This window comes from Perissodus microlepis, chromosome 22 (assembly GCF_051167445.1).
Source record: "Perissodus microlepis isolate ML-2025 ecotype Zambia chromosome 22, ASM5116744v1, whole genome shotgun sequence".
Taxonomy (NCBI): domain Eukaryota; kingdom Metazoa; phylum Chordata; class Actinopteri; order Cichliformes; family Cichlidae; genus Perissodus; species Perissodus microlepis.
Genome location: NC_140481.1, coordinates 33255587 through 33276402, shown reverse-complemented (window position 1 = coordinate 33276402; position 20816 = coordinate 33255587). Strand labels below are relative to the sequence as shown.

The 20816-nt window shown below is 44.5% G+C and overlaps 2 protein-coding genes, 3 pseudogenes and 1 gene segment (V, D, J or C); 4 read left to right on the top strand and 2 right to left on the bottom strand.

Moving 5' to 3' along the window:
- Positions 1–872: 872 nt before the first annotated feature.
- Positions 873–2625, bottom strand: LOC146363623 (Ig kappa-b4 chain C region pseudogene; annotated as a pseudogene). Its single transcript, XR_014799180.1, has 2 exons — positions 2579–2625; positions 873–1307 (listed from the first exon to the last, which is right to left on the bottom strand). The product of XR_014799180.1 is annotated as an Ig kappa-b4 chain C region pseudogene (transcript).
- Positions 2626–5482: 2857 nt separating this feature from the next.
- LOC146363622 (immunoglobulin kappa variable 1-12 pseudogene) lies at positions 5483–5991 on the top strand (annotated as a pseudogene).
- Positions 5992–6772: 781 nt separating this feature from the next.
- LOC146363621 (Ig kappa-b4 chain C region pseudogene) lies at positions 6773–7211 on the bottom strand (annotated as a pseudogene).
- Positions 7212–7821: 610 nt separating this feature from the next.
- LOC146363620 (immunoglobulin kappa variable 4-1-like) lies at positions 7822–8890 on the top strand. The segment is given in 2 exon segments: positions 7822–8042; positions 8138–8890. Coding segments are annotated over 2 exon segments (384 nt in total).
- Positions 8891–9022: 132 nt separating this feature from the next.
- LOC146363619 (uncharacterized) lies at positions 9023–12148 on the top strand. 2 transcript variants are annotated; one of them, XM_084918779.1, is made up of 2 exons: positions 9023–9440; positions 10238–12148. In XM_084918779.1, the coding sequence occupies exons 1-2, from the start codon at positions 9230–9232 to the stop codon at positions 11098–11100; spliced, it is 1074 nt and encodes a 357-aa protein (XP_084774905.1). In that variant the 5' UTR covers positions 9023–9229; the 3' UTR covers positions 11101–12148. The 2 variants fall into 2 exon arrangements, with proteins under 2 accessions (XP_084774905.1, XP_084774906.1); XM_084918780.1 differs by having other exon boundaries at positions 9025–9401.
- A 116-nt stretch (positions 12149–12264) lies between these two features.
- LOC146363618 (uncharacterized) lies at positions 12265–15747 on the top strand. Of its 2 annotated transcripts, XM_084918781.1 has the most exons (6): positions 12265–12903; positions 13508–13837; positions 13971–14096; positions 14445–14495; positions 14604–14710; positions 14833–15747. In XM_084918781.1, the coding sequence occupies exons 1-6, from the start codon at positions 12864–12866 to the stop codon at positions 15019–15021; spliced, it is 843 nt and encodes a 280-aa protein (XP_084774907.1). In that variant the 5' UTR covers positions 12265–12863; the 3' UTR covers positions 15022–15747. The 2 variants fall into 2 exon arrangements, with proteins under 2 accessions (XP_084774907.1, XP_084774908.1); XM_084918782.1 differs by lacking the exon at positions 13971–14096.
- The last annotated feature ends 5069 nt before the right edge of the window (positions 15748–20816 follow it).

The following is a 20816-nucleotide window of genomic DNA, read 5'->3' as shown; positions in this document are numbered from 1 at the left end:
GAACTGAAAATGTCCACAGCAGGTTTCAGTCCCGGCAGACTCGTTATGGTTGTGTGCTCTGAAAAAGGTCAGTATAAAATACACTGAGTGCTTTGGTTTTTCCTCCAGACTCTTAGAATATGTAAGGAGGAAGATTTCAGTGGCAGCCATAATAAATGTTGTTAACATGGTCTGAATGCAGGTGAGTGAAATGATTTTGGAACGTAGGATTGTAAGTTTTAAATAAAAGAAAACTGACATAGTTGTGCTTTCATTTAAGATCAGGGGTGTCAAATTTAAATGAGCCGTGGGCCAAAGCTGACACTGTCGTCTTATTGGACGGCCACTTTAGTGTTCAAGTAGTACAAAAAAAAGAAGAAGAAGAAGAAAGAAAGAACACAAATATTTCCTAAAGTGTTTTGTTTTGTTGTTTTTTTTATTTAAATATTGTATAAGATGAACACAGTTTCTTTTTCCTCCTTCTTAAGTAACTGAAGCCTTTCATTGAACTGCCAAATAAAGTCATTGGTCCTCTCTGTCTGTGCAGACATGTAGCAGCACTTCTGCTGTCATTGTGTTCGTACTTAACAGAATCAAAATGCAGACATAAGTGAACACATTAGTCACTGAACCTCAGCATGTTTGTACTCTCTGCTCATGTTGCAGTCATATTAAATCATTTTTGGTTTTTTAAAGAACTTTGCACTTAACAACAAACAAAAAAGTCACTTCAAGGGACGAACTGCATTTTATTTCTTTATGTCAATATATGGGCAGCAAGTGGCCCCCGGGCCACGAGTTTGAAACCCCTGAGTGAAGAACAACTGTGTTTATTGTGAAAGGATCTCAATCTGTGCAAGTTAAAAAGAGCAGAAGTGGAACGAGAGTTTCTTTGAATGAATCTTTATTGTGTCAAACAGTGAAATGATGAACAAAACAAAGACAAGTGACAGAAAGAGAGAGAGACCTGCAGAGAAAAACCAGCGAGTCAGCTCAGGACTGGGAACACTGGTCTCTCCTCAGTGTCTGTGAGAGAGGAGTGTGGGAGCCCTGGGTGGCCTCACAGGTCACAGAGCCCACCTTCTCCCACTGGTCTGCAGGGAGCCTCAGGGTGCTGCTCCAGCTGTAGAGGCCGTCCTCCTGCAGCACCCCTGGGCTCCTGCCCTCCTCCCAGCTGCTGCTGCTGCTGCTGCTGCTGCCGTCCACCTTCCAGGACAGACTCCAGTCTGAGGGGAAGCCCTTGTTGGCCAGGCACATGAGCGTGGCCTTCCCCTGCTGCAGCTCCTCTCTGGAGGGGGGCAGCACCGTCAGGGTGGGACGAGCGTCACCTAGGAGACACCAATCAGCTTAGAGGACAGGGAGCACACGGCACAGCTGGCAGTAACGCCTTCACTGTGTGAGAGTGGATCTTCTCCTTTAAGGACTTTCTGACAGATGTTTTTCTGCTCCACCAGTCACTCACTCACACAGTGTTTCACTTCCCTTTAACAAAGCTCTCATGCACATCAGCGCACTCACAGTCCTCATATGACCTGAAGCTCAACAAACTGCACTGGGGCCAAACTGTTACACAGCATCTCAGTAATTATCTTCAGCATCAACTTCTAATTATCTGCATGGTTTTAGTGTTTAATACAAAATATAACACACTTTGAACAAATATTCAGTTATTTACATTCAACATTTTAATCATTTCATTTGGTGCATTTCTACAATCATAATTACTGTTAAACTATCACCAGCTGATCATTTCACTGATAAAGACGTTATCTGCTAAACCGAACCAGTCAGAATAGTTCAACATAAGCCAGATTTAAACAAGATAAATATTCTCAGACAGTTTCAAACTGAGGTCAAAGACAAAGTGGGACATTTTTAAAATTCACAGATGTGTCAGAAACACTAAGAAATGATCGCCAGTCACACTGTCCTGAGTCCTTTTAATTCTGCAGCAGGTTTAAAGAGTACATTTTCTTTAATCCTTTAAATTGTTCCTGTTTAAAAATGGAACACGTGAGGACAGGTTCAGTAAAGGAGCGAAACAAAAATGTGATGTGACTGAGTTCAGCTCGCAGGAAAATGATGTTCAATGATTTAACATTTGAGCACAAACTTGCTTCCAACAAAGTTGTAGACTTTAAAATTCTTTAAAATTTTACTTTATAGAGTTCAATGTAGATCCTTCAAACAAACGATTACTCTTGAAATAATAAAATAACCACAAAATTTGACTTACTTCCAAACTCCAGCCTGGTTCCTCCACCGAACGTCCACCACAGTGATACAAACTGACTGAGTGGTCGTACAAAAACCTCTGACTGGAGAGAGGCACAGCTCTCTGACTCTGACAAAATGTTTAAAGTCCTCAAGTTCCAGTCATTGAAATAGTGATTTTACACCTTTGTTTTATGGATGCAATTCTTATGCATCATTACAATTTTACATGTAAAACCATATTTGGTAATGGTACAAAAAACTGAAACAATTAAAGTTGTAGACTTTAAAATTCTTTAAAATTTTACTTTATAGAGTTCAATGTAGATCCTTCAAACAAATGATTATTCTTGAAATAATAAAATAACCACAAAATTTGACTTACTTCCAACATCCAGCCTGGTTCCTCCACCGAACGTCCACCACAGTGATACAAACTGACTGAGTGGTCGTACAAAAACCTCTGACTGTAGAGAGACATGGCTCTCTGACTCTGAACACAAACAGCCTGTGAAACACAGCTGGTTCACAGGGAAACAAAGAAGACATGTTCCTATTTAACATCTTTTAAATTATCAACTTTCTTGAAGTAAAAATTAAACTAAATATTTTCATTTAAAATTTTCAGAGCGCTCTTGCTAATAGTAAATCATCTTTATTCTAAATTAAAGTTGTAATTAACGTATAAGTCTAAATAATATGCTGAATGTCAAATACAGTTTGAGTAATTAAAACTATTGCAATGTCTATTTTTTGTGTGTATAGACACGATCCGGCTTTGAGCTTGGCCTGATTAGTGTCTGTGTGTGATTGGTGCAATGTGACAAAAAAAGTCTGACCAACCAATCATTGTACGTGATTCTGAATAAGAGAAATGGTTTTACGTATGTTGTAATTGTTAAACACCGAATCATAATTCATATGTGACTCTGCTGACAGCTTGATTGGTTAATACTGATCAGAATATCATGTTCAGGTTTATCCAATACAAAGAATGAGAAAATCTAATAATGATTCTTAGACTCTCACTGAGTGTGTGTGGAGATGGCCTTGGAAGCTGTGTGTTTATGTAAGAAGGATGGGAGGGGGGAGTGTGGGAGCCACTAATCTAAGAGAATGAGTTTAACATGTGTGATCTAAGGAAATGGGGTATACTGTAATTGACAGACACAGTGTTTAGAAAAGAAAAAGTATTGTTGTGTATTTGAATTAAAAAGATGAATGAATGTTCATGTGAGATTGAGCTAATGATAAATCTAACAAGTAAAACTTGTCAGGTTCCCCTGTGTGGAAGGCAGAGTTGTGAACCCAGAGTGTAGCCTAGCATCATGACTGTGCTTGGAAATGGGTTTATTGCTGGGTTACAGTAAACAAACTGGAAAGCAACTGGAAAATACTAAATTGACAGGTTCAAACAGAGAATAACCACAGAGGCAGAACACAGAGCAAGAGGGAGATCGCAACACTGGACAGAAGGAAACACAGACACTAAATACAAGAGGGAATGAGGGCAAAGAAGAAACACCTGGGGAACACAGCTGGCAACAATCTAACAACTGAGAAGAAGCTGGGAAACAAGCCTGAACATGACGCACACAGGACAAGACGCTTTCAGAATAAAACAGGAAACACACAGTAAGATGCAGACCGCCTAAAATACAAGGAACAGAATGAGAAGACAGACAGGGTAGGAGAGCGAGAGAGACCAGACAGAAACACAGAGCCATGACTGGTGAAACAGGCAACTATACCTGGACATGAGACAGACTTCACAGAAATGCCAAGTTAAGGACACAGAGACGAGACCAGGACATAAAAAGGGGCCTAATAACAAAGTAGGAATAGAGATAAGTCAACTAATTCAATTCAATTCAATTCAATTTTATTTATATAGCGCCAAATCACAACAAAAGTCGCCTCAAGGCGCTTGGAAACACAAGTCACACAGAGAACACAACAATATCATTACACAAGACTCAAAAAAACATAAACAAAAAACACTAGGTCAACAACACAGGTACCATGACAAAAGTGCATAAACTGAATGAAACGTGAAGTGAAATATATATATAACTGAAAATTCATATGTGATGGCCTTATTGAAAAATTATGTTACGTAAACATAGAAAAGAAAACATGTACTGAACTGATTTTAAAGAATCTCTAAAATGATGTATTTGAAAGTCCAAACTCCACACAGAAAGGCCTCGGGCAGGTGGTGGAATCAAAATCAGGACTTTCTTGTGTTGAGGCAACAGTACTAATAACTGTGCCACATGTCAGCAAGGATAGGTGATGGATGGAGGGAGCTTTAGGCCGAGGGGGAGGTGTGGCAGCAATCTTTCACACCAGCCTATTAATCAACCAAAGACCCAGACAGACTTTTAATTCATTTGAAAGCCTGATGCTTAGCCTCGTCCACCCCAGCTGTGAAACTCAGAAACCAGTCTTACTTGTTATCATCTATCGTCCACCTGGGCCTTACACAGAGTTTCTGTCTGATTTCTCAGACTTTTTATCTGATTTAGTTCTGAGCTCAGATAAAATAATTATTGTGGGTGATTTTAACATTCATGTAGATGCTAAAAATGACAGCCTCAACATGGCATTTAATCTGTTATTAGACTCAATTGGTTTCTCTCAACATGTAAAAGAACCCACCCACCACTTTAATCACACTCTAGATCTTGTTTTAACATATGGCATAGAAACTGAACATTTAACAGTGTTTCCTGAAAACCCTCTCCTGTCTGATCATTTCCTGATAGCATTTACATTTACAATAATTGATTACACAGCAGTGGAGAGCGGACTTTATCAAAGTAGATGTCTTTCTGAAAGCGCTGTAACTAAGTTTAAGAATATAATCCACCCACTGTTATCATGTTGTCATGGCCTGGTGAGTGCGGGATTTTTCATAGCACTGAGCTCCACCTTCAGGTGGAGACTCCAATCAGCCTTCACACCTGACTGCAATCAAATCACCGGCAGTGTGAACGCTGCCAACGTACCAGACTGCTTAGTTTAAAAATGTTCTATCTTTGTGACCAACTAATTCTGGAATATGTAAAACTGTGAAGGTAATATCATAGTTTGCATGAGAAAAACAGCGAGTAGAGCCACGAGTGAGGAGGAAAGGTGGTGATGTGCTGAGGACGGCTCCAGCTGACTGACTCTGTGTGTTTGCATATGTGTCCTGCCTCTCTGCTCACAGCCCTTAAGAGGCCAGTGTTGATCAGTGTCTGTCCAGGCCTTTCAGAGACACTGACACGCCGGCAGCACAATGATGATGTCACTGACTCTACTGCTGGCCACCCTGGGGCTCCTTGTTCAGGGTGAGACTCTCTGTGAGCGCGTGGCTTCAGCGTGAACACTGAAACGAGCAGCAGTGACCTTCTTCCATCTGTTCTCCATCTTCTGTTTGGATGCTGATCATCTTTCTCCACGCTGGATTTGTCTCAGTAACCCTTCTCCTCTTTTCCATCTTTTCCAGGTTCATCAGGACAAATCATCGTGACTCAGTCTCCTGGAGCTCAGTCTGTGGTTGCAGGGCAGACTGTCTCCATCACATGTAGAACCAGTACAAGTGTTGGTGGTTGGCTTCACTGGTACCTTCAGAAACCTGGCAAAGCTCCTAAACTCCTGATTTATCAAGCTACAAATCGTCAGTCTGGAGTTTCAGATCGTTTCAGTGGAAGTGGATCTGGTACTGACTTCACTCTGAGCATCAGAGGAGTCCAGCCTGAAGATTCAGGAGTTTATTACTGTCAGCAGGGTAGCAACTTGTTCACACACTGATACAGCGCCGTACAAAAACCTCCCTCAGCTTTAGAGGAACTGTCTCAACAGCTGCACTCAGACTAAAGACTAACTTAGCTGTGAAGGAAACAAACACTGTGCAGCTCATCAGGTTATACTAACACATTTCAGTTTAACAAAAACTGAACTTTCTAAGTCAGTTTTGAAAAATTCTGTTGATGATCATTTTAATAACACAAGCACTAAAACATTAAGTATGGATGTTTTTTATTGTTTACATTGTAGACTTTTATATAGGAAATTAAAGATGTTGTTTAATGATGAAAGCACATTTTATCCACGTGCTGTTATACATCCAGTGACATCTACTATTACAGGATCGTACCACAGAACGACTCCTCCCACTAATTTCTGAGCATCTTTTAATTCTCATTAAATATTATAATAGTGTGTTAAAGTCAAATGAACACCAGTACAATCACATGTGTGTCTCTGAACTCTGCACCACCTATCAGCCTTATTTAGACAGTCGCAGGTGGATGAGGCCATGGGGGTCTCAGTCTCTATAACAACACGTTATTTTAATGTCATCATTAAGAGTTGACAACAATGTGTGATTGAACACTGGAAACTTCTTAAATATTAAACAGTTTGAGGTACTTTGGTGTTTCTTTTATTGTTGTAACTTTAATATGTTTTTCTGAAACATTTCCCATCCAGACTCTGATGCTGTACAGGTGGGACTACCTGTATGAATAACAGTGAACTAAAAAAATTAAATTTAAGCTCAGTTAAAAAGAGCAGAAGTGGAACGAGAGTTTCTTTGAATGGATCTTTATTGTGTCAAACAGTGAAATGATGAACAAAACAAAGACGAGTGACAGAAAGAGAGAGACCTGCAGAGAAAAACCAGCGAGTCAGCTCAGGACTGGGAACACTGGTCTCTCCTCAGTGTCTGTGAGAGAGGAGTGTGGGAGCCCTGGGTGGCCTCACAGGTCACAGAGCCCACCTTCTCCCACTGGTCTGCAGGGAGCCTCAGGGTGCTGCTCCAGCTGTAGAGGCCGTCCTCCTGCAGCACCCCTGGGCTCCTGCCCTCCTCCCAGCTGCTGCTGCTGCTGCTGCTGCTGCCGTCCACCTTCCAGGACAGACTCCAGTCTGAGGGGAAGCCCTTGTTGGCCAGGCACATGAGCGTGGCCTTCCCCTGCTGCAGCTCCTCTCTGGAGGGGGGCAGCACCGTCAGGGTGGGACGAGCGTCACCTAGGAGACACCAATCAGCTTAGAGGACAGAGAGCACACGGCACAGCTGGCAGTAACGCCTTCACTGTGTGAGAGTGGATCTTCTCCTTTAAGGACTTTCTGACAGATGTTTTTCTGCTCCACCAGTCACTCACTCACACAGTGTTTCACTTCCCTTTAACAAAGCTCTCATGCACATCAGCGCACTCACAGTCCTCATATGACCTGAAGCTCAACAAACTGCACTGGGGCCAAACTGTTACACAGTATCTCAGTAATTATCTTCAGCATCAACTTCTAATTATCTGCATGGTTTTAGTGTTTAATACAAAATATAACACACTTTGAACAAATATTCAGTTATTTACATTCAACATTTTAATCATTTCATTTGGTGCATTTCTACAATCATAATTACTGTTAAACTATCACCAGCTGATCATTTCACTGATAAAGACGTTATCTGCTAAACCGAACCAGTCAGAATAGTTCAACATAAGCCAGATTTAAACAAGATAAATATTCTCATTATCTACTTTCACTGTGTAAAAAAACAAAGAAAATACTTAAAGAAACTTAAGAGATGCAAAATGCAGAAAACACTCCAGATGAATCCTGTGATAACTGATAGATCCATGAGAGTAATCAGAGTCAGTCTGAGCATGTCCACGGTGAGCTGCTTTGCATGAGCAGCACCATGCTCCAGTGCTCTGGGAGAGTTTATAGTCCTGACGGTTGAACACTGCATGACTGACAGCTGTCCTTCATCACAACAGACGCCACAGAAATCCTCTTCATCAAAAACATGAGTGTGCTCTGCGTCCTCATCTGGACTCTCCTCTGCTTGACTCAAGGTAAGGAAAATCATTTTTCTGTCACGTGAAAATCATTCAGAGTGTAGCTGAGTTTCACCTCACCATCTCATGTCCAGAGTTTCTTCTCTCCTCAGGGTCTGCTGGACAAAACGTTGTGGTGACTCAGTCAGCATCCAAATCTGTGCAGCTTGGTCAGACTGTAAACATCAACTGTAAAGTCAGTACACAAGTAGCTCAGTATTCTAGTTCACAATACTACCTGGCCTGGTACCATCAGAAAACTGGAGAAGCTCCCAAAGCTCTGATCTACAGAACATCAGACAGACTTTCAGGAATCTCCTCCAGACTGAGTGGAAGTGGAGCAGGGAATGGCCTGGACTTCACTCTGAGCATCAGTGCAGTCCAGGCTGACGATGCAGGAGTTTATTACTGTCAGAGTTACCACAGCACTCCGATGTTCACACAGTGAAACACACTCGTACAAAAACCTCACAGACGGTGACTGCTGCAGCTGGAAGATCATGAACTGTATCAGTGTCTGCAGTGAGGACACACACACACACACACACACACACACACACACATATGATATGCTTATTAGTAAAACACTAATTGCAAAAAACTTGGAAATCCATGTAAAATGAAAACAACAATAGAAGTGAGGAGAAGTGACAATCACAAACTCACATTTTATTCACAGCAGATCACAGAAAAGCTGAAAAAATGAATATACAATATTATTAAATAAAGTCTCCCAACTTTGATCCTCTCTCCTGTAAAGTATGTTCTTATTTATTACACCTCATTTTCTAGTAATTCTGTATGTTTTGATGTATGTCAAGCACTTTGTTGTTATACTGAACACAATGACATATCCATCCATCAATCCTCTCGTTTATCCATTTTAGGGTCGGGCGGTGCGGGGTGTCCATATGAGAATCGCGCTAAAAGAATGCTTTTATTATGAAAAGTCGAAAACGGGAAGCAGTTTGTTCAGCGCATGTGCAGAACAAATTAGCAGCAGTCGGGTTTCCGGTTCGGATTAGGCAGGCTCGGTGTGTTCCGTCCGAGTAAAGAAACACAGGTGAGGTCAGGGTTTGGGCCTGGGGAGGTTAGCGGGCAGGTGTCGGTGCTCCCTGCGACTTTGTCCTCCGAACCTTCTCCGCGCAGCCGCAGACCCGCTCGGCTCGGCTCGGCATCTGCGTGTCCGGCTGACGGCGGGGAAAATGTCGAAGGCTGAGGTGCTGAGAGCGCTGGTGAAGCAGCGGCTCAACGCGGCCGCTGAGGAGATTTTCGCGCTGTTTGAGAGGACAATGGAGGAGTACGAGCAGGAGATCCGCCTGCACAGGAGCAGGCAGCCGGACGGACACGCGGCCGAGAGCCGGGGGGGCCCGCACGGTGGGTTACCGGAGACAGACCGGACGGCTAACACCATAGGTTGTTATTGTTATCGTCATCATTGTTGTTGTTATTAATAATGACAATAATGAATGAATAATGACAATTTTTATTATTATTATTGTTATTCATGTTATTCTTTTATAATAACAACAATACTAATAAAAATTATTACTTTTGTTATAATATTTATAGTAATAATAATTAATATTATTTAGTTGTTGTCGTCAGAAAGGATAAGCAGCTGTTCCAGATGTTGTAAATTTTAACTAGGCAGTTTAATTGTAAGTTGGGTGCAGGTGAGATGTGTCTCCGTAGGAACAGTAACCATGGAGAATAATTTTTCTCTGGTGTTGTGGATGGAGCAGCGGCGTGTTTTCACTAACGGTGCAGGTGAGTGTGTGTACCTGCCCCCACCTGCAGCCCCACCTGTGAGGGACACCTCCCCCTCAGCACCTAAAGGAGCCACTATGGTTCAGCAGCGGGTCAGCAGTGATGTCACCGCAGCCCCATTATTTTTCATTTAAATGATATATTGAAAGTTAACCCCCCCAAAAAGAAGACATGTTCAGTAACTGTTTATGAGTAACCGTGTTACACGACACTAATCACATGACCGTGCACTCTTAGATGGACGTAACCATGGTAACCAATCCTGCTGTCTGGTCCTCTCTAACAAAACCAAAATGTCCAAAATGAACTTCATGTTTTATTCAGTCAGCCTGAAAGCAGTGAACGGGACAGACGTACTCATGGCTCCAGAGGAGCGCCCCCTGCTGGTCACGTTTGGTCTGTTGGGCTAACCAGTGCTCGTTTCCTCCCTCTGTGTCCTCCAGGGTCTCCCCTGAGCCCCACAAAGTTTACGGCGGATAAAGGAGCATCACAGGAGCAGAAGAGCCCCGGTCTGCACCGGGAGAGTCCAGAACCGCCACGAGTCAAAGATGAACGTGAGGAGCTCTGGACCAATCAGCCGGGAGAGCGGCCCGGAGTGCACGAGGACCTCACCATCATTCCCGTCACCGTGAAGATTGAAGAGGAGGTGGAAGAGAGCACTCAGTCCCCCGACCTCCTTCACACCCGCAGCGAGCTCAGCAGCCGCCAGCTGCAGGCACGAGCTGGTGGAGAGGATCAAGCAGGACCAGAAGCAGCCAGAAACCTCCACCCGCAGCCTGTCAGGACTTCCTCTGACACCGGGGCCCCAGAGGACGCTCCAGTGCAGAGCGGGAAACCGCCGTCAGAGGACGCTGTGAGAGACGCGGGAAGTAACTTAGCCAAGAAACCTTACAGCTGCTCCGAGTGCGGCAAACGCTTCGGAGGCAAGAACCACCTGCAGAGCCACATGAAGAGCCACACGGGGGAGAAAACGTGCCCGTTCTGCGGCAAGAAAATCTCCAAGAGCTCCAACTTCACCACACACCTGCGCGTGCACACCGGGGAGAAGCCCTTCACCTGCTCCGTGTGCAACACGAGCTTCAGCCTGCGCAACACGCTCGTCAACCACATGAGGGTGCACACGGGCGAGAAGCCGTTCAGCTGCTCCGTCTGCGCCAAGAAGTTCACCAACAAGGCCAACGTCATCACGCACATGGCCGTCCACTCGGAGGAGAAGCCCTTTAAGTGCAACGTGTGCGACAAAAGGTTCACGTGGCATTCGCAGGTCAAAAAGCACAAGTGCGTCGCCGAAAGCAGCAAGACGTGAACGCCGCGAGGATGACAGCTCGGCGTGGCGTCACAGCTCAGCCAGCCCGTCGCTCACCCTCGCCTGACGGTGGAATCAAAACTTTATTCAGACATCAGCAGAAACCAGCGTGTTCCTGTTTTCACTGCAAGAACGACCTCGTGACGCGGACGCCGTCGGGAATGCTGTCCGTACACCGGCAGCAGCAGCGTGTCCGCACTCTGTGTGACATCACACGCGTGGTCACACCTGCTGCAGGTGGGAGGGAGGCAGCTTCGTAACCTCCTGGATCCGACGTGCAGTCGTGCATTGCTGAGTAATTAGAGTCACGTGTTTGTCGTCCACGTCGCACATCCCCGCTGCTGATCAGCTGACTGCGGTCAGGTGACAGGCTCCTGTGAGGTGAGCTTGTGTTATTGATAAAGCATGTGTAGGATGATTGGGACTGATGCGTGATCTCGGCTCTGTGGCTCAACCAGGTTTAACCTTTGCTGAGTGACCAATCAGTGCTCTGGAAGAGAAGGAGCACGTGGGAGGAGCCAGTATGAAATACAGATCCTCAGAAACAGTTTTATACCTGCTGCTTCCCTGTTGGTGTCAAACAGTACAAAGCACTTTGACCTTCCTGTGGCCACGCCCCCACACACCTGATGTTAGGATAACTTAAACCTGATAGGTCAAAGATATCCTGGCCATGATGTATTATTATTATTGTGTTTAGGAGAAGGCAGGCGTCTCACAGGTGTGTCACACAGTGCAGCTTCCGATGAAGTCGTTAGGAGGATTAGTTCATCGCTCGGCTGATACTGAGGTTTACAGGATGTCCTTTAACTGCACGTCTTCCTCTTTGTGAGATAAATAAATATGCAAATGCTGTAACACCGAGGGGGGCAGGACGAGGGCGGCTCAGTCACCACACGTCAGAAACAGTATTAGCTGGACTCCTGTAGTTTAGCCTGAGCGCGTCCTCACTGACGTCCACTAGATGGCAGCACTGCCTCTTGGTTTGTTTTCCAGCTGTTCTTCATTTTCTGACCTTTTGTTATTTAATAAAGAGCTGAAACACTGACAGACTCGCTTAATGTGTTGGTGTCTTTGTGGTAAATCATTTTTTAATCTTCAGGACGTGATGATGAGTGATTTCATCATCAGACGGGTCTGAATCTGACAAATGAAGCCAGCACGTTTCTTGATTACAGGAAACATGTTTCACCCACACTGGAGTCTCATTTGGACCCTTCATAGATTTAGTGATGTTGTAACGGTAATGTGTTAGAGCTGGACTCTGCTTCAGATGATGGTGGAGGTCTCATGTTTGCGAGGATGACCATCGGGTTCCTGATGAACAAAGTGCTTCATAAGCTCCTCGGTTTCTGTCTGAAGAGTCCTCCTGGATCCAAACATCTTCCGCCCGCTGTGCCTGAACGCTCGCAGGTTCAGAAACACTTTCAGACGTCCTCTGTATGTGTGTCTACGCGTGAAACTGAGGGTCAGTGTGGTCGTGCTGGAAGGTGTACCAAGGATGTCGGAGAGGTCGCAGTGGGATCGCTGACATCATCCTTCCTGTGATTACCAAACTTCCCCCAGCTGTGGGCTTCAGGCCCGTGCAGCCATGAAGGCTCGGACGCTTCCTCGTTTGCTTGGTGATTTTCTAGAAACCCTGAAATGTGCCAGCGTTTGCAGAAAACACGGACCAGCTTCCTCTTCGGCTGTGAGTCGGAGCTGCTAGAAAGATCAGGAAACCAGAGCCGAGTCCTCAGCTGGGAACGTTGGACGCGTCCACCATGGCTCGGGTCGCCCTCCTGTGTCTGCTCGCGTCCATCGGTAAGAATTTAAGCATCTCAGAGCTGAATGTTTAATATTTTAGTCATTATAAAGGCTGAAGCTGCTGCCCTTTAGGTCTGACCTGTCCTGGTCAGAGCTCCGCTGAAGTTAACGCGAAGGAGTCGCGCTGAAGCCTGAACCAGGTTTGGGATAACCTCCAATAAACACGTGAAGAATTTATCGGAGGTTTTCCCAAACCTGGTTCATCTGCTGGAGCGTGACCATTGCTGTTACCATGGTGATCCAGCAGGTAAACAGAGGTAAAGAGAAGCCGTTAGTCTGGGCTTGTAGTCCGGCCCTCCTCAGAGCTGACCCCGCTCTCAGCTGAAGGAAGGAGCTCTGAGGAAGGTTGTAAATGTGACGTCCGAGCAGATTTACAGAAAACAAACAAACTGAAATCAGGAGTGAAAACGTGTGAAACGGATCCACTGTGGAAATATGAACATGTTTACATAAAGTGGGTTTTGGTGCTCGGTTTTACTTTGAAAGCTTTGCTTTTTTTGCTTCCTGTGGTAAAGGTGTGGCACAGCTGTTAGTGTCAGAGGTCACAGCGGTATAATCAGCACAGCTCTGATGGTGCGTCATGTGACCTGTGTCCCTGCAGGGCGCTGCGTGGGTCAGAGGATCCTGTCAGAAAGCTCCGTGCACGCAGGTGTCGGAAGCAACGTGACGCTGAAAACTCCGATTCAGGACCTGCAGAGCTCGGCTCTGTTCTGGCACTTCAATGACGGGAAGGAGATCGTAACCGTTGCCTCGGTGAGCTCCGCCACGCTCAGACTGAACACGTCCTACGAGGGCAGAGCGTGGATTAATGCAGCCAACGGCCACCTGACCCTGGGCGCGCTGACGCCGCAGGACAGCGGGGAATATATCATCACCATCATACACAAACACGGTCAGAGCGACGCCGCAAAGATACGCCTCACGGTCTCAGGTGAGTCGTTACTGGATCCCAAATCATTTTTATTCAAACCAAACTTTACGTGTCAGCCTGAAAACGTTATGCAGTCATCATCACAGCTCTGCTTCTTTATGTTGTTCATTTAGTTTGATTTTGGATTTAACAGGGAGCCGGCACGGGGGAAATCCACGCGCTCGCTCTTCACTCGTCACATGTGGAAGCTCAGTTCTCAGCACGTACGGCCAAACCGTGTCAGGGCCAGGTGTGGCGGTCCCAGCTGCAACAATGACATGTAATGATTGGTATAAACAGGCCTGAATACTGGACAGGTGCCACTCTTCTTTCTGCTGAAAGGGGAAGTGACACCATCACATGGATGCTCTGAAATAGTCTTTGTGTTATTTTAGGAGTCTTTGTGTTTTCTCAGCGTCAACATGACGGCTTTTTCAGGAACTTTCAGCTTCACTGACACACAGATTTCCTCTTTTATTGAGAGTTTACTTCCTTAGAAAAAGGGAAGTGATGCACTCAGAGACTCCTGTGAGTGAGTCACTGAGACGTCTGTCGCCCCCTGCTGTTCACAGCTGGAACAGGACTAGGTTTCTGTCTCGCGTCTCTAACGGCATTTCTCTGTTCACAGCTCCACCCACCGGCACCACCCCCACGCCAGCTCTCCCTGAGCAGATCACAGGTACTCACCTGTCTGGCAGCTTTATTAATATCCTGTCAGTGCAATAAAACGTTCTGTTTATGACCCTGAAACACACACGTCCCACTCAGTGTCGTCTTCTGTGTCCAGATTACTTTGTGTCTCTGGTTGTGTGTGTGGTTGTGATCGTCGTGCTGTCGGCTGGTTTCCTGCTGCTCCTCTACAGATGGATGGAGAACAGGAAAAACAGGATGGAGGTAACTCCATCAGTGTTTCTGTCAGTGTTTAACCTTGCATGACAGATTAGTGCCACTAGAGGGCAGTAAACACCAGCTGCATACACACATGTGCTGTAACTGGATGTGTTAAATATTTTCAGTTACCTGCAGCCCAGCAGAAGAGCGGAGCTCCAGGATCCACATGTGAAGACTCCACCTATGAGACCATGACTCCAGCCCCCACAGACCAGGACCACATCTACTCCACCCTCACCGACATGCAGTACATGTCACATGTGCGATTCAGTCAGACGGACACAATTTCCTGCAAATCGGTAACATCCCAGTAAAATCCTGAAATGTTTCCATCACAAACTCATCCACAGATACGTTTGTGATGTTTATAATTGTATAACTGTAAACATCAGTTATAATATTTATCATTTTCAAGTTGTTTTTATTCGTGTATGTTTGTTATCACTTCAGTTTATAAGCCCCGCCTCTCTGAGCTGTGGGTGTAAATGAAGGCTAACCCCTGAACTTTGTCCTCTGTTGCTGCCGTCCCTACAGACGCTGTATTTCACATCACGTATGTTATGTGATTGTCACTAATCTAATGACTTAATAACTTTTGCTACAATGTGATTAAAGAGGCCACTTTGACCAGCTTCACATTAAAAGGCTGTTTGGACGGGTAAATAAGATTACACTAAATAATGTGTTTTGGTATCAAACATAATTAACCTTTGTATTGTAAATTCTTTACATAGCTGAATGGTTCCTGTTTAACTGTGTTTAATAGTAAAACGTTGCAATGCTTCACACTTTATCTGATTCTTACTCCTGTGAGTGTTGCTGGTCTGTTGCCATCGTACTTACTGACCTGTGATCATCTAATCAACTAAATCCAGCTATCAGTATGAGCACTGATGCTGGTGCTGGATCTGTACTAGTGTGCTACGATCAATACTTTGTTTCTAAGTTCAGCATGTAGCTCACTGAACTGTGTTAAGTCAGTCATTTCTCTGGAAATAAAAAATGTACGCCACGCAGTCACTATAAAAATATCTTTTTCATGTTGGTTGTCACGTTTGTTTTATTTAAATCTAATCAACAGAAGCTGACCCGACGAGCCTCAGAGACAGGGACATTTACACTCAGGTCTACAAAAAACAGTTTCAAAATAAAAGCTGAAAGTATGCAAATTAATGATGACTGATCTCATGACACAGTGTTCTTCCCTACAGAAGCTACATTTGTGGGTTAAAAGTATCAGTATTGGCATCGATGCTTATAATTGGCCGTGTATTTACCTGGTATCACATCAGTGCCAAAGTTTGCAGTATCACACACAACTGTCTTACTGAGCTGGTCCTGCTGATCATTTGAAATGATCTGAGAGCAGTTACTCAGGCCTGCACCTGAGCGTTACTGCCCTGGTTGGGCCCAAGGTGACGCTGACATTTATCTATTCTGTGTCTACAGTTTCCTGAGCTTTCACATGTAAGTGTACGATGTTGAACAGCTTTCTTTATTCACTCTTACCCTGTATGTGAGTCCAGAACTCTGGGCATGACACTAACCTGTGCCTACATCTCAAGTCTGAGTATCTTGGTCGAATAAAGACTGAACAGAAAAGTTCTGAAGTGCGTTTTCGGTCTTTGGTGTTCAGCCCTCGTGTTTTTGAATGTGTCCTGATGGCTTTAAATTTAGAAAAACTCTTAGAATGAAAAGCAAATAATTCATAATAAAAAATAAGAAGGGAGCTCACCATCATTGGCATAATTGTGTGTTAGAGAGAGAGAACTATAGAACATCCCAAAAACACATCCGGGGTTTAAACTGAGACGTTTTAATATTTCTGACTCATTTTAAATTTGATTTCAGCAACAACTCTTAAAGTTGACTTGAGGGGAAAAAAAGGCTGAAAAAAAGAGGTGGAGCAGCAGCTGACCGGGTTATTTTCAGCAGGTCCGTCACATGATCAAGTATAAAAACATCATCAGTTGTTCACCAATGTGCAAAAACCTGCATCTACAGACTGTGGAACAGTCTCAGAATAATGTTCCTCACTGTGATCTACAGAACATCATATCCTCAACATCCTCACAGATCCTGGAGGAATCTCTGTGCGCAGGGTCGACTCTGGGATGAAATCAGTGCATCAGGAACACTTCCAGACATCAGCGTATGCGAGCAGCTCGGCGTGCCGCCCACACCTGCAGGTTACAGCTTCATCACTCAGAGAAGAAGCCACATGATAATGGACTCATGATGGAGAAACTGTCTCCTCTGGACCAAAACTGATCTGAGGTCAGAGAGAACCTCGTGTACACATCTGTCTGGAGCTGCTGTGTCTCATGTCTTCACCAGCATGTCTCTGCATCATCACTGATTCAGGATCTGTTCACAGCTCCGCCCACCTGGACCACACCCACCTCAGCTTTTATTAACATCAGAGCACAAAGGTCTGTTTGTTTTAAATCAATCTTTCATATCACTTATGAAAGATTGGGTGGGTGGGTTCTTTTACATTTTGAGAGAAGCCAATTGAGTCTAATAACAGATTAAATGCCATGTTGAGGCTGTCATTTTTAGCATCCACATGGATGTTAAAATCACCCACAATAATTATTTTATCTGAGCTCAGAACTAAATCAGATAAAAAGTCTGAGAAATCAGAGAGAAACTCTGTGTAAGGCCCAGGTGGATGATAGATGATAACAAGTAAGACTGGTTTCTGAGTTTTACAGCTGGGGTGGACGAGGCGAAGCATCAGGCTTTCAAATGAATTAAAAGTCTGTCTGGGTCTTTGGTTGATTAATAGGCTGGTGTGAAAGATTGCTGCCACCCCGCCCCCTCGGCCTGTGCTTCGAGGTTTCTGGTAGTCAGAATGACTCGGGGGTGTTGATTCATTTAAACTAACATAATCATCCTGCTGCAACCAGGTTTCTGTAAGGCAGAGTAAATCGATTTGTTGATCAATTATTAAGTCATGTACTAACAGAGACTTGGAGGAGAGAGTCCTGATATTTAATAATCCACATTTCACTGTTTTACATCAACAGCATGTCTTTTATCCTGTCTTCCTTCTCTCACCCCAACCGGTCACAGCAGATGGCCCCGCCCCTCCCTGAGCCTGGTTCTGTCGGAGGTTTCTTCCTGTTAAAAGGGAGTTTTTCCTTCCCACTGTCGCCAAAGTGCTTGCTCATAGGGGGTCATATGATTGTTGGGTTTTTCTCTGTATCTATGAAGCGCCTTGAGGCGACTTTTGTTGTGATTTGGCGCTATATAAATAAAATTGAATTGAATTGAATTGAATTACTCTTTGGTTCAGATGTGGATACTGTACTGTTCTTTCTTTGTGATTGTTTATGTTTAAGTTGTTTGTTGCTGGTTTTTAGTTTGTTTTTTGTCTGTTTGGGAGCTGACACAGTCTCTATGGAGATGGGTTTTTGGGGGGGTAGCAGGAGGAGAGAAGCTGCAGAGAGGTGTGTAAGACTGCAACTCTGCTTCCTGGTCCCAACTCTGGATAGTCATATTTTGGGGGGTTTAATAAATTTGTCCATATTTCTAGAAATGAGAGCTGCTCCATCCAAAGTGGGATGGATGCCGTCTCTCCTAACAAGACCAGGTTTCCTTCAGAAGCTTTGCCAATTATCTATGAAGCCCACATCGTTTCTGGGACACCACTCAGACAGCCAGCAATTTAAGGAGAACATGCGGCTAAACATGTCACTCCTGGTCTGATTGGGGAGGGGACCAGAGAAAATTACAGAGACTCAGCCAGTAGTTTTCAGGTTCCCTCAGTGTCGTCTGCTCTGGCCTCTGGATGACAATTCACTACTGTGACTAGTGTCACGCTTCCCAGAACACAATCTGCAATAACCACAGTTTGTTCCTCAGTGGTGAAAAGAAATTAGATATGAATATAGATCATAGTGGTCTAGATCGTGATGGTTCTTACAATGAAGGGCCCTCAGCCAAAAACACCCATCCTTCCATTCACGCAGTCAGTTTAACGGTTTAGTGAAGACTGCAGTGAGAAGGGTCTCGATCTCTGTCTTGCTGGTAACCATGAGGTGGTGTGTGCTGCATATAGATGTGGTCAGATAGCTGTGTTTCATTGGCACAGGAAGTGACAGCGTCACAGCAGCAGTTATTTTTCACTCTGTTACCAGACTACATAAAGTCTGATGGTTTTAGCAGCAGATGACTGCTGACTGTCAAAGATCAGAAAAAGGAAACACTGTGTTTTACATTTTGTTCCAAAACAGAAACAGAAGCCATGATTTCTCATGAAGACACATTTTATTCACAGAGCACAGAAAACATGTAATGTTTGAATGTTTGCTTTGTTTATGTTAACAGTCTTAATAAAAATATGCGCTCACTTTGGATTTGATGGCAGCAGCATGTGTCTGAGGAAAAGTACTCAGTGGTTCTGAAGAGAAACAGCTGTCAGCTAATCTGGTCCACTGGCAGCAGGTCAGTCACATGACCGGAAGTTCAAAGAGGATCTTAGATGCGGTTTGTCAGAAGTAAAGATGTGCAGAGGCAAGCTGTGAACAGAACAACGTCCCTCACTGTAAAACGTTGTTGTGTCCATATACTGCTGCATTTTGTTCTGTATGTGCATTTACTAGATGCACTAGAGGGCGCTAGTGATTATCTGTGTGTCGTACTACTTTGGAGAAAATAAAAAAGGAGTTTTTCTCCGGTGATCCTATGCTCCTACCTGTGTGTGTTAATGCCTGCTGAAACCACAGCACAAATACTGTTTCTTCTCCCACATGTTTGCACTGAGCAAGAGATGCTCTGTATCTCACTGTACAGCTGTGATAAGAAAGGCATTCTAGAGGCCTTCATACCCACATGATGCACCTTGCCCGTATCAGGCTGAACTGCTTTTTCCTTCAGAGCTGCTTTAAAATTTCATGGCTTAGATTTGTTCCATCCCAAAGACAGACCGAGAACGTAGCAGAGAGTGTTTTGTCTTTTTTAATTGGGAAGAGGCTGTTTCTCCATTCCTCAGTAAAGCTTCGGATACGCTCTTTCCTTGTCTGCACAACTATGCCACGGTGTTGCCCTGGGCAACAAACCACATTTCACATTATGTGTTCTGAATATGGGATATATTAGGGTGACCAACCGTCCTCTTTTCCCCGGACATGTCCACTTTTCACGTTCTATCCGGGGCGTCCGGGGGGACTTTCGAGATTGATAGAAATGTCCGGGTTTTCCTATATTCCGACAGAGGGCCCATGTGTGAGACATCATCCCCGAACTGCTGCTTTGTGAGTGCTTGTTCTGCGCTCACAGACGGGACTGACAACGCGCAGCAACGCGCCTAATGATGTTTAAAAGATCCCAAGGCGCAAGCGCATCTTATCAGACGAACTGCAAAAGAAATTTCCCTCGTACTGACCATAGCTTTACGGGCCGATGGTTTTGTTGTTGCTGTTGTTGTTGTTTTTGTAACGGTATAAACAATGAAAGGTGGTGGGTTGGCTAGATGCTGGTCGATGTGTAAAAATAACTCAGTTGTTTGGTGGTGGCATCGCGGAGCTTCCACAGAGGCCTCCCCTTGGATGAAGGGAAGGGGAGGCAGGAGGAGCAGAGACCCGAGGCGGCCGCTGGTCCGAGCGTCAGGTGAACTGAACTTCAGGTAAGAACTTATGACCTGCAGTCTGTCTGGGTCAGATATAAACCAAGTTTAGTTTATTTTCGCTGTGCTGACTTTTTACAGTCAGTTACAATAACTGGTACTGCGTACTAGCTAGCATGACGGGGTTTATATACAGCTGGGTGGGTGCTATGATGTTACTGATAGTGTTATGATGTCGGTTTGGATATGTGGTGAGAGGGAAACATGAAGATGAAACCAGGAGATGTCCTTACTGAATCATCAGAGCTGAACAGGTGATGGAGAAACAGGTTTACCTTTGAGGTGACATGGATGAGTTGAAGTTATGAACTGTTTCTGAGAGACAAATAACACCAGGATCCTTTTCTAAGTAGCTGACAGCTGGTAACTGTGCAGGGGCGGGTCTAGCAAAGTGTTGCCAGGGGGCAGGTAGGGCATTAACAATATCTCGCTTTTATTAAATTATTATCTGAATCTTACAACCAAAGTGGTCATATG